The 15,281-nt window shown below is 48.3% G+C and overlaps 1 protein-coding gene and 1 long non-coding RNA gene across 2 annotated transcripts in view; both read right to left on the reverse strand.

The window, feature by feature from the left end:
* The window catches only part of LOC310697655, a 147,591-nt gene extending 133,643 nt beyond the window's left edge, over positions 1-13,948 (reverse strand). The window contains exon 1 of the long non-coding RNA XR_014521142.1: positions 13,917-13,948. This is a non-coding gene — a long non-coding RNA (uncharacterized lncRNA). The remainder of the gene's footprint in view (positions 1-13,916) is intronic.
* On the reverse strand, positions 2-5,567 carry LOC310697168 (elongation factor 2-like; the record flags this gene model as incomplete). The annotated part of the gene is made up of 6 exons (XM_083483484.1): positions 2-100; positions 986-1,695; positions 2,258-2,390; positions 2,496-2,678; positions 4,148-4,433; positions 5,470-5,567. The coding sequence occupies 5 exons, from the start codon at positions 5,565-5,567 to the stop codon at positions 1,529-1,531; spliced, it is 867 nt and encodes a 288-aa protein (XP_083339610.1). The 3' UTR covers positions 2-100; positions 986-1,528.
* Positions 13,949-15,281: the final 1,333 nt, after the last annotated feature.

The raw sequence follows: 15,281 nt of genomic DNA on the forward strand, positions 1-15,281 counted from the left end.
CCTCGTCTTATTAAATTTATTATTCCAGTGGTACTAATACATTGATTTGCACAAGGACACCCATTTAGCAGAGAGGCTGCTTTTGCCCAACTAGAAAAGCCTCCCCCCCAGCGACCCCGAATTCGCGGAAAGAACCCCGTAAGGGGCTCCGGAGTGCTGGAAATGTAAGGAGGCAGAAGGGACATTTTTCCATCTCTGGTGGACCTGCCCAAAAGTGAAGGCTTTCTGGGAAATGATCTATAACGAATTGAAAAAGGTATTTAGGTATACCTTTCCCAAGAAACCAGAGGCCTTCCTCCTGGGCATGGTGGACCAGAAAGTGTTAAAGAAGGATAGAACTATGTATGCCACTACAGCAGCAAGAATTCTCATTGCAAAGTACTGGAAGACACCAGATTTACCCACGCTGGAAGAATGGCAGACACAGTTGATGGACTACATGGAACTGGCTGAAATGACTGGCAGAATCCGCGATTTGGGAGAAGAAGTAATGGAGGAGGACTGGAAAAAATTTAAGGACTATCTGCAAAAATATTACAAGCTGTATGAATCCTAAGATAGTGCATGATTAGGAAATGTTATGCTTTAGCAAATATGATTAAGTAAATGGTAAAATAAGTGATAAAAGAGAAAAGGAGACAATCTGAATCAAACATGTTATGTTTATTTTAAAGGCATTAAAATTGAGATACAACACATTGAATTTGAACACATAACAATTGAAAGTTACAATAAGGTATGAAATAAGGTAACAAATTGCTGACACTGTTAATTTAAAGAACGCAGATCCGGAAGGTGTGGGGAAGTCCAAACAGGGATTTATTGAAAGTTGAATAGTTAAATATCTATAACCTCTTTTTTCTTCTTTTTTGTTAAAAAAAAAATTGTTTCTTGTATTTACTTTTTTTGTGTTGTGTGGAATGTACAAAATTATGGAAAGAAACGCAATAAAAAATTTATAAAAAAAGAAAAAAAAAAGAAAAGCCTCCCCCCCCTTTTCTCTCCCAATCCTAAAAGAAAATTCCTCCAGACTGCCCCCCTCCTCCCCATCGAATCCAGTATTTGAGTATGGAATGAAATTTCACGCACCCCTTTCTTTTCAGAAGTTTGCCTGTCCTCCCCAACCTGCAAACCAAGGGAGGAAAAACCAGGTTTTCCGCCCTTCACTTGGCTCCGAGCGTCAAATAAATATGGAGACGGGCAACGTTTCAGTTGCATCAAATGGAAATGTATTTTTGGAAGTTATAATGGCACTGGGTGAGCGGCCCCGCTGGTTCGTGTGCAGACGGCCTGGAACCTCTGAGGCTGAATGCAGACTCTGCTCTTTTTTAAATCTGCCCCGAGACGGAAGATCAAGCAAGGAAGTGGCCCGATGCCTTTTGCAAGACACCTGCGGCGCTGATGTTATTATGCCAAGTTAAATTTGGAGTCCCACAACATACATTTTTCAATTTATTCTTTTACATCTGGTGTTGCATTTTTAATTCTGCTTGGTTGATTGGTTTTTACAATTTGTCCAGGAAGTTATCTAGTGCGGGAATGCCTTCAGCCCTTTGCGCTTGCGGGTCTCGGCGACCACCTGGCACGGGCGGCTGGTGTTGTCGAACGGGTCTCCGGGCAGGATCTGCCAGTGGTCGAACACACACTGGGGGAAAGCCTGGCCACCCGTGTTGGATCTCAAGTCAGCAGTGAAGCCTGTGAAGAGAGAGGGAGAGAGAAGAGTTTATACTATAAGCAAACAAAACTGCAAGACAGAAATACAGGTGTTCAAGTTTACCCACACACCCCACAACCAGCTCATTGTCTTAGCTAAAAGCAGCATCCTGGAGGCATCTACCTTAATAAATAATATTAGTAATAATTTATTAATTTATACCCAACCCATCTGGCTGAGTTTCCCCAGCCACTGTAGGCGGCTCTCAACAAAATATTAAAATCACAAGAAAACACCAAACATTGAAAACTTCCCTAAACAGGGTTGCCTTCAGATGTCTTCTAAAAGTCAGAGAGTTGTTTATTTCCTTGACATCTGATAGGAAGACGTTCCACGGGGAGGGCGCCACTACCGAGAAGGCCCTCAGAGCTGGGCCTCAGTGTCTAAGCTGAACGATGGGGGTGGAGACGTTCCTTCAGGTATAATGGGCCATTTAGGGCTTTAAAGGTCAGTACCAACACTTTCCTTCACACCTCCAGCTGCTGACAAAGGTTACCTGGAAGATGCAAGTGCCAAGGGAGGCTGATAAAAGCTGACACTTACCAAAGGACTCGTTGACAGGGAGATAGGCCTTGACCACAAACATGGGGGTGCCGGCCACCTGGGACTCCTCAAAGACATGCCCCCGCTTCCTGTTCAGCACGCCATAGATGCCACCCACAACCTGTTCTGGGCACTGGAAGGGGAAGAAAGTGGGTACACGTTACAGCACTGCACAGAGTCAAGCCAGTGGGCCGCCCCCGCCGCCTCTTAAGAACACAGCCTGCCTCCAGTTACCCACCTGGATCTCCACAAGGTAGATGGGCTCCATGAGGCGGGGCTGAGCCGTCAACACGCAGGCATAGAGGCACCTTCTGGCCGTGGGAATGATCTGGCCACCTCCGCGGTGGATGGCGTCCGCGTGCAGGGTCACGTCGTGCACGTCAAAGCGGACGGCGCGCATGTTTTCCTCGCAAAGGGCACCCTGGAGAAAAGAGAGAGGTTGAGGGTGGGAGAGAAAATCATTTTCTAGTTTGCATTCAACCCAACTTTTCTGTCCTTCCTCTCTGAAGCAGGCAACATAGTTTTTTTTTAAAAAGCAATTAAGCACTCTGCCATAGCAGCCAGGAAGCAAAGGTAGGGCCAATGCCTCCTTCAGCTCACGGTCAGCCTTCTTCCTGCAAACTGTCAGAGCCAGGAGGAGGAGGAGTCGCCCAGGGGACCAGAGGATGGGAAGAGCGTGATCTACTAAGGGGCAGAGAATCGGAGTCTAGATATGATGGAGAGCAGCAACAACTGAGAAAGGATAGGCATAATATTTTACAAGGATGGGAAGGAACATCATGGACAGAATAACTGTCACACACAGGAGGTTTAAGGTAACATGTCAATACGAATAGATGTCGTTAGTACTGCAGTTGTTGTAAGAGGGATTGTTATTTTAACTGGAGTGTAATTGAGATGGGCAAGATTTTGGAACGCAGAAATAAAGCAAATAATCAAACCATCAATTCTAGCACATGGGAGGCCACCTAAATTATTTCATTTGGCATCTGAATAATTGGAATTAGCAATCGTATATAATTTGGCATTGCTATAATGAGGCGATTACTGGGTTATTGTAATTGAAAACTAATGATGATTATTATATATAAAAAGAGAGAATTGGAGACTAGAAACAGGGGAGATGCAAATATCCGTTGATTCCCTTTCCATCCCTGCCCCGCAGTACAGTCGTCCCATGGAATCGGAAGGGATCCCAGAGGTCATCTTGTCCTCTTGCAATGTAGGAATCTTTCCCCCTATGTGGGAGCAGAACTTATGACCCTGAGGTTGAAAGCCTCATCCTCTACCATCTCCCCACTGCCCATGGCAGCTCCTCCTGAGGAAGAGGTAGTGTGTGGGGGGACGGACAGAGCACCTAGCAGGAGGAAGGGGAATTCGGAGACGACACCCCCACCCCCCTCGATCAAGGAGGAGAAACGCAGGCCAAGCAACACCCAGCAAGGAAAAGTGAACACCTGAAAAGGAGGCCCCATCGCAACTCAGGGGGAGGGCCAAGAGGAAATCACATACGAGGCTGATTCAACTTCCTAAAGCTGGAACACAGCCTTGAGGGGCTGATGTGACAAAGCACTCAAAAGTTACAGGGAACCAGGCAGAGGGCCTGTGGAACGCCCTCCCACCAGATGTCAAAGAGGAAAACAACTACCAGACTTTTAGAAGACATCTGAAGGCAGCCCTGTTTAGGGAAGCTTTTAATGTTTGACCGACTATTGTATTTTACTATTTTGTTGGAAGCTGCCCGGAGCGGCTGGGGAAACCCAGCCAGATGGGCGGGGTGCAAGTAATAAATTATTATTCGGAAACTGCAACAAGTCTCTGCTCCGTTCCAAGAAGGCAGGACGCAGACAGCCCACCGCCCTGCAATGAGGGGTGCCCACTCTTGCTTACCTCCTTCGTGGCCCACTGGAAGCCTGCCACAACGCTGTCCTTGATCTCGTTGAGGTACTGCACCCCCTTGGTGATGTCCGTCAGGATGTTGGGGCCAGTGCCGTCCGGGCCGAAGTACCAGATCTTGCGGGCCTCGGCGACGTCCCACTCGTACTTCTCGGCCAGGTACCGGGCCCGTGTCTTCAGCTCCTGGCGGGCGGAGACGTCTCCTTTATCGATGTCCTCAGCCAGGCCGTCGGGGAAGGGGCGGGCTTTCATGTACAGGCGGTTGCATACACAACGTGGCCTGTGGGAGAAGAAGACTCACTTTAGCCCAGGTCTGTGTTACGACATGGATGCAATGCGGCAGCGAGCTGCAGCTGGCTGGAAAGCAAAACATGATGGGAATGTTGGGACTGTTCCGTGGGAACAGAGGGACAGTCTATTCACTGTGCTGAGCACCGGATTTAGCTCAGAGTGTAATTTGACCTGTACAGGAAGTACAGGAGGTGGAGTTTGTCTCTCTGCTGTTGGAGTTTGAAGAGAGCAGACGCGTTTCTCTGTAACGCTGCAAAGACAGAAATAAAGGCATGTAAATACATTTCTGTCTATCTCTTTCACCTGCCTGGAGGCAGGGAAAAGTGGTGTGTTCTTCTCACGCTTGAGGAGGATCGCCGATCGTGACCTAGCCTGGATCCTGCAAGAGAATGCAGACAGGGAGGTCAACCGGGATTCAAGCCGGGTGCCTGGAGAGTGGCCAGTTTCTCCTGATAAGGCTTGATTTCCTAACAGTCTGTCCTCCTTGCCCAAACCTTGAGCACTGCATTCCTTATCAGCCATAGCTCCGCCTTATCCATTTCTGTACTGCTTCCATGTTATTTTGATACCAACTCTCGTAGGAACGCCATGATTTTAAGTCAGAGAGTTGGTCTGGAAGTCTGGAGCAGTGTGTTCTCCCTGCTCCGTGCAAATTCTCCCTTCTTCCTCTTACCTGTATTATTTGCGGGGAGGGGGCTTCAGCAGCAGCCGCAGCGGTGCAGCAGCCATACCCTGCAAGAAAGAAGGAATCCCTGAATGTGTGAATGGTCTGTCACTGACCAGGGACGGGGCTTCAAGAAGCCGTTGCAGGAAGTCGAGTCCCAGGTGAGCAGAGGGCTCTTGGGTTCGAATCCTGTTTCTGGCGAGGGGCGTACCGATGGGGGGCAGGGGGGTGGGCTGCCCCAGGTGCCATTCTGAAGGGGGGTGGCATTCCGACACCCCCCCTGCCCGCGCCCCCCAAACCCGCAAATCGCGAGCGGCAAAGCATAGAGCGGCAAAGCCATGAAATCCCCCTGTCCCCTTACCTGTGAGGCGAGAGGCCGTTGTCTCGGCTCCAGGCCCTCCCGGGACGCGGCGGCTCCCAAGCTGAGCCTTCTTCTCGCTGCAATACAAAGGGAGACATCAGCCGACGCCTGGCTCCCAGCCACGCGAGCCCCAGTCTGGGGCAGGAGGGTGGGGACCTGGGAAGGGGGCATATTCTCCTACCTGATCTTATTAACTGCCCCACCCTAAACTCCTCCGTGCGGGCATCTGGGCTCCATCCCGACCGGCCCGGCACAGAGGCAGCAGCCAAAGTCTCCCCCGGCTCCGGAATCACTTGGGAGGTCTTTTGGATGGGGGGAAGCCTTGGCTGCTGCTTCTGCGCCAGGTACGGCCGGGTAGGAGCCCTTCCCGCACGGGGAACGGAGGGAGGGTGAGGCAGGCGAGAATCGGGAACCGCCGGGAACCGCCAATATGCTCTGTCGAACTTCACCCCGGGAGCAGGCACTGAAGCCTCGTTCTTGCCAGCCTCTCGCCTAAGAAAGAAACAAGCTCTGTTATTCTGATTCCTTGGAGGAGTTCCGGATAAATATATATATGATAATATTTCTTATTGTTGTTGTTGTTTAGTCGTTTAGTCGTGTCCGCCTCTTCGTGACCCCCTGGACCAGAGCACGCCAGGCACTCCTGTCTTCCACTGCCTCCCGCAGTTTGGTCAGACTCATGTTTGCAGCTTCGAGAACACTGTCCCACCATCTCGTCCTCTGTCGTCCCCTTCTCCTTGTGCCCTCCATCTTTCCCAACATCAGGGTCTTTTCCAGGGAGTCTTCTCTTCTCATGAGGTGGCCAAAGTCTTGGAGCCTCAGCTTCACGATCTGTCCTTCCAGTGAGCACTCAGGGCTGATTTCCTTCAGAATGGAGAGGTCTGATCTTCTTGCAGTCCATGGGACTCTCAAGAGTCTCCTCCAGCACCATAATTCAAAAGCATCCATTCTTTGGCGATCAGCCTTCTTTATGGTCCAGCTCTCACTTCCATACATCACTACTGGGAAAACCATGGCTTTTACTATACGGACCTTTGTTGGCAAGGTGAAGTCTCTGCTTTTTAAGATGTTGTCTAGGTTTGCCATCGCCTTTCTCCCAAGGAGCAGGCGTCTTTTAATTTCGTGACTGCTGTCACCATCTGCAGTGATCATGGAGCCCAAGAAAGTAAAATCTCTCACTGCCTCCATTTCTTCCCCTTCTATTTGCCAGGAGGTGATGGGCCCAGTGGCCATGATCTTCGTTTTTTTGATGTTGAGCTTCAGACCATAATTTGCGCTCTCCTCTTTCACTCTCATTAAAAGGTTCTTTAATTCCTCCTCACTTTCTGCCATCAAGGTTGTGTCATCTGCATATCTGAGGTTGCTGATATTTCTTATTATCATCTATATATTTATATATCTATATATTTATAATATTTCTTATTATCGTCTATATATTTAGACATCTTTATGAGCCAATTTTGTGCCCCACCCCTCACCTGTGCCCCTGGTGGGGGCCCACCTCACCACCCCCTAGCTAGGGCCCTGCTTGGACCACAGAGAAACCCTCTCCATAAAACTATAGGGATCTCTAAATCACGTTTCCTCCTCCACCCCCAAGATCCCTGGGAAACACTTCCCCTGCCACACAAAGTCACAACATACCTCCGGATGTTCCTGGGTTTTCCTGCACCGCTGGGCTGCTGCTCCTTCTCCAAACCACGGCCCTGCAAAGGAAGAAGGACATTGTACTTTCTAGGGGGGCAGAACAAGCACCCCTGCCAGGCTGCCCATGCCCACGTCACCACAGGCTGCCAGCCTGCTCCTGCCTGGGCGCCTGACCCCTGGCTTGGAAGGAGGGGGGCGAGGGGCTGGGGCGAGACGGGACTGCAACCCCCCAACCCAGCCCTGTTTCACTCAGGTCAGCGCCATGACCTCCCTGCACATGTGGGGAATGGATTCCCCATGGAATTAACCTACCACAATTAATGAGTGTTAGAATGGCGCTGGTTCTATAAATTAAGGGGTTTACAGCTGTAAAGATTAAGATTAAAAAGAAGAAAGGAGGTTATAAATTTGAGAAGATTGAGAGTAAGAATTTGTTGGGGAAAAAGTTTGAAATTAGAATGCAGTAAGGGGAGGTATGGGGGAGTCTGGGAAATAAGTTATATGAAAATAAGGATTTGAAATTATACATGTTTTTGGTCTGTTTTGTGTTTGTTTGTGTTGTTTTGTTTGTTAATTTTTTTTTGTGAAATTTGAATAAAATTTTAAAAAAAAGGAATTGCTGAAACAATTAACAGAAGTGGAATACAAAAAGGGAGGTGTGAGGAGGTCGTTGAAATAAGTGGATGAAAGATAAGATATTGAAATTGTTTGATGTGTTTTAAACGGTTTTTGTTTTGTTTTGTTAGTTTAGTGTTAGTGTTAGTGTTATGTAGTGTCTTTGTATTGTATTGTGTTGTCTTTCTTCCTTTCTTTTTGTGTTTAAATTGTTGGAAAAGTAATAAATATTATTTTTTTTAAAAAAAGGAATTAACCTACCACAATCTCCAGAGGTGGTGCCCCTCCAGCCTCCCTCAGGTTCGGGCGCCTCAGGAGCCTTTTATGTCCTAGGAGACAGAAAGGAAAATAAAAAACAGAGGAAGAAGTTACAGGTGGGAAGACTTATAACACCTTGTAGAAATGACACCAAAGAAGGATGTTCTTCTCATTATAGGGGATTGGAATGCTAAAGGAGGGAGTCAAGAGATAAAAGGAACAACTGGCAAGTTTGGCCTTGGAGTTCAAAACGAAGCAGGGCAAAGGCTAATAGAGTTCTGCCAAGAGAACAAGCTGGTCATCACAAACACGCTTTTCCAACAACACAAGAGACGGCTCTACACATGGACATCACCAGATGAGCAGCATCGAAATCAGATTGATTATATTCTCTGCAGCCAAAGATGGAGAAGCTCTATACAGTCAGCAAAAACCAGACCTGGAGCTGACTGTGGCTCAGATCATCGGCTTCTTATAGCAAAATTCAAGCTTAAACTGAAGAAAGTCGGAAAAATCACTGGGCCAGTAAGATACAATCTAAGTCAAATCCCTTATGAATACATAGTGGAAGTGAGGAACAGGTTTAAGGATTTAGATTTGGTGGACAGAGTGCCTAAAGAACTATGGATGGAGGCTCGTAACATTATACAGGAGGCAGCAACTAAAACCATCCCAATGAAAAGGAAATGCAAGAAAGCAAAGTGGCTGTCCAACGAAGCCTTACAAATAGCGGGGGAGAGAAGGCAAGCAAAATGAGAGGGAGATAGTGAAAGATACAGGAAACTGAATGCAGATTTCCAAAAAATAGCAAGGAGAGACAAGAAGGCCTTCTTAAACGAGCAATGCAAAGAAATAGAGGAAAACAATAGAATGGGGGAAAGCAGAGATCTGTTCAAGAAAATTTGAGTTATGAAAGGAACATTTCGTTCAAAGATTACCAAGGACAAAAGTGGTAAGGACCAAACAGAAGCAGAAGACATCAAGAAGAGGTGGCAAGAATACACAGAGGAATTATACCAGAAGGATATGGGTGTCTCGTACACCCCAGGTAGTGTGGTTGCTGACCTTGAGCCAGACATCCTGGAGAGTGAAGTCAAATGGGCCTTAGAAAGCACTGCTAATAACAAAGCCAGTGGAAGTGATGGTATTCCAGCTGAACTATTTAAAATTTTAAACGATGATGCTGTTAAGGTGCTACATTCAATATGCAGCAAGTTTGGAAAACTCAGCAGTGGCCAGAGGATTGGAGAAGATCAGTCTACATCCCAATCCCAAAGAAGGGCAGTGCCAAAGAATGCGCCAACTACCGCACAATTGCACTCATTTCACACACTAGCAAGGTTATGCTTAAAATTCTACAAGGCAGGCTTAAGCAGTATGTGGACCGAGAACGAAAACCATCCCAATCAAAAGGAAATACAAGAAGGGGGAGAAATGGAGGCAGTGAGAGATTTTACTTTGTTGGGCTCCGTGATCACTGCAGATGGTGACAGCAGTCACGAAATTAAAAGACGCCTGCTTCTTGGGAGAAAAGCAATGGTAAACCTGGACAGCATCTTAAAAAGCAGAGACATCGCCTGGCCAACAAAGGTCCGTATAGTTAAAGCTATGGTTTCCCCAGTAGTCATGTATGGAAGTGAGAGCTGGACCATAAAGAAGGCTGATCGCCAAAGAATGGATGCTTTTGAATTATGGTGCTGGAAGGAGACTCTTGAGGGTCCCATGGACTGCAAGAAGATCAAACCGATCCATTCTGAAGGAAATCAGCCCTGAGTGCTCCCTGGAAGGACAGATCCTGAAGCTGAGGCTCCAAGACTTTGGCCACCTCATGAGAAGAGAAGATTCCCTGGAAAAGACCCTGATGTTGGGAAAGATGGAGGGCACAAGGAGAAGGGGACGAAAGAGGACGAGATGGTGGGACAGTGTTCTCGAAGCTACCAGCATGAGTCTGACCAAACTGCGGGAGGCAGTGGAAGACAGGAGTGCCTGGCGTACTGTGGTCCAGGGGGTCACGAAGAGGCGGACACGACTAAACAACAACAAGTTGCTTTGGGAGACGATAATCAGGCATAGCCCAGTTCTGTGAAGCTTGGAGGGGGGGGTGTGAGGCATCTGGGCTTTAGCAGTACAGTGGTACCTCGGGTTAAGAACTTAATTCATTCTGGAGGTCCGTTCTTAACCTGAAACTGTTCTTAACCTGAGGTACCACTTTTCCTGATGGGGCCTTCCGCTGCCGCCGTGCTGCCAGAGCACGATTTCTGTCCTCATCCTGAAGCAAAGTTCTTAACCTGAGGTACAATTTCTGTACAAGCCAAGCCCTGGCTCCATGGCTCACCTGAATCAAGAGAATCATCTTGTTTCCAAATTTGTAGAGAGCCCGTTCTTGCTGCATTAAATGGCCACATTCTCGGAGCACTGGCAGCTGTGTCCAGCTCCGCTCCAGCCCCCCCCTCGTGCCGCCTTCTAGAACCCACCGCTCTCAACCGACTCTCACCTGCCCCCCCTTCAAACTCCCTTTCCAAGCCTCCTTCCATCTTCCATCTCCACCAGAATTCCACTCTCTCTCTCTCTTCCCCCTCCCTCCCTGCTTTGGAACTGTAATAGCATCACCTCACAATAATAATATTGCCCCTCTTCTCCTCTGGGCCTCCTACCTTCAACATTCATTTTCTCTACAAATCTCTCACCATCATCTGACAGGCATCCCCCTTGCAGGGCATTATATGGCTTGCTTGCAAAGCAGCACTTTGTGACATAGGCTGGCAAACAGGGGCCAGGCTGCTGGGTTGTCCGGCAGCTGAATGAAGAAAAATAAAACTAGGGGGGTCAGTGTGTGCTGGGATGAGGCCCCCGTGGGTCAGGCCAGAGGGGGCTGTTGGGGGTGTGGTTGTGTCTCCCCTTCTTCTGCATCTTGCTCCCCCACCCGTTCCTTCTGGTGCTCGAAAGAATCAGAGCATGGCAGAGTTGGAAGGGGTGCCAAGGGGCATCTAGTCCAACCCCCGGCCGTGCAAGGATCCTGCCCACAGCCATCCCCTGGCTGGGCTCCACACTCCCACCACCTTCTTCCCAGCCGGATGCACAGACCCCTTGCCATTCTGTATGGGGTGGGGAAAGGGGAGAGAGAGAGGTTTTGCTCCCTGTCCCTCCGGACATGGATATGAGAGTCCTGTCAATATCTCAAGGGCGTCACAGGGAGGAAACTTGTCTTCTCCTGCTCCAGAGGCCCTCAGGACCTGAAGCCATGGCTTCAAGCGACCAGAAAGGAGAGTCCGACTCCAGGAAGAACTTTCTGACAGCAAGAGCTGTTTGACAGTGAGAGGAAATCCCTCAGAAGGTGATAGACTCTCCTTCCTTGGAGGTTATCAGCGGAGCTTGGGGCGGCCATCTGCCATGGGTTCTTGAGCTGAGATTCCGGCATTGCAGGGTGTTGGACTAGAGCGTGTTACTCCCAGGTTTCGACGCTCATGCATACGCCGACGCTCAAAATGATGTCACGTGCATGCGCAGAAAGGCGAAAAGCGATGCATGTGTCTGTGTGCGCAGATGTGCCAGCGCTAGTTACGTTCGCTTCTGGATGCGAATGGGGCTCCGGAACGGATCCCGTTCGCATTGTGAGATACCACTGTACTGTAGCATATATTCGACACAAAAAACAGTGGCAATTTGTTTTTGACAAAGGACAGCTGGACATATAAACCATTACCTTCAGTAGCTTCGAGCCTCATCAATCCTAAATCTGGCCCTGTGTCAGACGTTTGGCTTCCAAAGAACGTTTGCAAACCAGAACACTCATTCCGGGGTTGCAGTATCTGGGGACCGGAATGCAAGGCGTTTGAGATCCAAGGTATAACTGTATGTTCTTTTAAATATTTTTTTTCTCCCTGGAAAAGACCCTGATGTTGGGAAAGATGGAGGGCGCAAGGAGAAGGGGATGACAGAGGACGAGATGGTGGGACAGTGTTCTCGAAGCTACCAGCATGAGTTTGACCAAACTGCGGGAGGCAGTGGAAGACAGGAGGGCCTGGCGTGCTCTGGTCCAGGGGGTCACAAAGAGTCGGACACGACTAAACAAAAAACACGTCACCATGCTCCCTAAAGCGGTGGGGATCAGCTTGTCCAGACCTTACAACCAACCTCTGACTTCCCAAGCTACAACATGGGACCGATGTCCGCATTTCTGCTTACAGTTTACACTTAATGTAGAGGGGGAGGAAAGCTGGGGGGGGGGGGGAATTCACTGGCATCCCTTGGGTTTCAGACAGTACGTGGGTAAAGGTATTTTAATTTCACCATCTGCAGTGATCATGGAGCCCAAGAAAGTAAAATCTCTCACTGCCTCCATTTCTTCCCCTTCTATTTGCCAGGAGGTGATGGGACCAGTGGCCATGATCTTTGTTTTTTGGATGTTGAGCTTCAGACCATATTTTGTACTCTCCCCTTTCACCCTCATTTAGAGGTTCTTTAATGGTGACTTTATGGGACAATAAACTCCATCACCCTTGCCGACAAAGGTCTGTATAGTTCAAGCTATGGTTTTCCCAGTAGTGATGTATGGAAGTGAGAGCTGGACCATAAAGAAGGCTGATCGCCGAAGTATGGATGCTTTTGAATTATGGTGCTGGAGGAGACTCTTGAGAGTCCCGTGGAGTGCAAGAAGATCCAACCTCTCCATTCTGAAGGAAATCAGCCCTGAGTGCTCACTGGAAGGACAGATCCTGAAGCTGAGGCTCCAAGACTTTGGCCACCTCCTAAGAGAAGACTCCCTGGAAAAGACCCTGATGCTAGGAAAGATGGAGGGCACAAGGAGAAGGGGACAACGGAGGACGAGGTGGTGGGACAGTGTTCTCGAAGTGACCAGCATGAGTTTGACCAAACTGCGGGAGGCAGTGGAAGACAGGAGTGCCTGGTGTGTTCTGGTCCAGAGGGGTCACGAAGAGGCAGACACGACTAAACGACTAAACAACAACAAACTCCAACAGCTCCTAATGCTTGGGCATGCCAGCTGGGGCCATCGAGTCCAACATCCTCTGGAAACCCCAAGGCAGCTAATGTTTCTCCAGGTTGCCTCCAACTAAACTGGCCGCCATCGTGCCAAGCGTTGGGCAAATCTAGTTTAGAATGCAGAGCTTTCGGCGTGGAGGCTTGTAGACGCTTCACAAACCACGCATGGCAGCAAGAACTCTTGTGGATACCTGGTTCTTGCACCATACCACGCTCAGTTATCGGCTGCCTTTTTTGTTTCCTAGACCAATTCCAGGTGCTGCTTAAACTTCCTAAATCAGGAGTGGGAACTGCCCCGAGATCTACGGATAAAGGGCGGTTATACAAATTTATTAAATAATAATTCTGCTCGCAAGGCTGTTTCCCACAAACCACACCCTCCCACGCTAGATAGCAAACACAGATCACAAGGGACGTGTTGTTCCTTCTTGCATGTAACACTGTGTTCCCAGTGCCCATCAGCTGGGCAAAATGCAGGGTTGGGACTGGCAATACACAATGCCCTTTGTGCAGCCAGCTGTTGGGAGCCCTCCATAAGGAATTTTGACAGGTGGAGACAACTCACGTGTACATGATGCCGTGTGATTGACCTGTGGGTTGCCGCACACAGCCAGTCCGCCCGCTCAGTGGGGCCAGGTAGTAAAGGTCCGGACCCCGAAGCCCAAAATATTCCCCACCTGAATATATCTAACATGAGCCTCCCCAAACACAAACTTCAGGCTGAGTCTACCTTAAGAGCCATTAGGCTGGCAGGTACCAGCAGGCCAGACGCGGGTGGCGCTGTGGGTTAAACCACAGAGCCTAGGACTTGCCGATCAGGTCGGCGGTTGAAATCCCCGCAACGGGGTGAGCTCCCGTTGCTCGGTCCCTGCTCCTGCCAACCTAGCAGTTCGAAAGCACGCCAGTGCAAGTAGATAAATAGGTACCGCTCCGGCAGGAAGGGAAACGGCGTTTCCGTGCACTGCTCTGGTTCGCCAGAAGCGGCTTAGTCCTGCTGGCCACATGACCCGGAAGCTGTACGCCGGCTCCCTCGGCCAATAAAGCGAGATGAAGCGCCGCAAGCCCAGAGTCGGTCACGCCTGGACGTAATGGTCAGAGGTCCCTTTACCTTTGCTTTTTACCAGCAGGCCAGACTGTGTGACCTCAATGCTTGTAGATATCAGGCTGTCTCAAAAGCAATGGAGTGCACCTCCAGGGGTGAAATCAAACCACTGTGTTAGCAGCACCCAAGTAACAACCCCAGGGGGCGTAAGTCTGGGCAGCGAATATGGGGGTCCTGCGCTGCCCAGATGGCAAGACTCGCTGATGGGGTCTAAAGGAAAGCAGAGCAAGACACCTGGATGCAGGTGTTGCCAGGGTACAAGCACCACCCAACCATTTTAGGCAATCCATTTAGGATTTGTGCACTTTACTCCTTAACCCTTTCTTTTCCCCAAGGTATCTTCGCAAGGCAGGGGTGGTTTAGGATCAGTTTCCCTTATCCTTCCCAGGTTAGTAAGCCCCATCTGGCCATACCATGATTAGTGATTAAGACAAATGACAATTTCATAGAAGAAATTTAAAGAATATTTAACTAAATATTGTGATATAAGGGAATTAGAAAATTCTTGGAAGTAACAAATAGGCTTAGGGGCAGAATAAGAATAGGTGGTAGTAAATATTAAGGATTTGAATATTAATAAAAGAGATGAGGATAGTAAATGAAAGGAGTGAATATTATTAGAAATATGAATTTGGAGAACTACTATACAGGGGTTATAATGAAATTCAGTTATAGGGGATTTGAGGAAGTCGGGTATCAATGTAACGAGAATTAGAGATTTGAAGAATTCTGTTTTGTGTTTTTCTTCTCTTGTTGTGTGTTTTGTAATATTTTCTTTTTTCCTGTGATATGTGGAAACCAATAAAAAAATGGTAATTTGTTTCCCATTTTTCCCAATGACACATTCAGTTGCACATTTGTTTTTCGGGGTGGGGCGTTTGTTTGTTAAAAGTTCTAATGGAAATTTCTCCCAATATACAGATTTTCATATGCAATTTTGCTCATACACACATTATGCAAGCAATTTCCTGTAATATACAGTAATGCAGTTTTCTGCCACTTGTTTCAATGTCCACTTTAGCCTAATTTAGACATTATGGCATATGTTGGGCTGGACTTTCAAAGGTGTGACTTTCAAAGGATAGCCATTGTTTTGGTTTGCCTATTGTTTCAGGAAACATGAAACAAGTCCACTTATTTATTCAGTGAAGTGTGTATACCTCTTAATTATCACAAATATATCATTCAC

The sequence above is a fragment of the Podarcis liolepis genome (genome assembly GCF_965112155.1).
Source record: "Podarcis liolepis genome assembly, chromosome: 18".
Classification (NCBI taxonomy): Eukaryota; Metazoa; Chordata; class Lepidosauria; order Squamata; family Lacertidae; genus Podarcis; species Podarcis liolepis.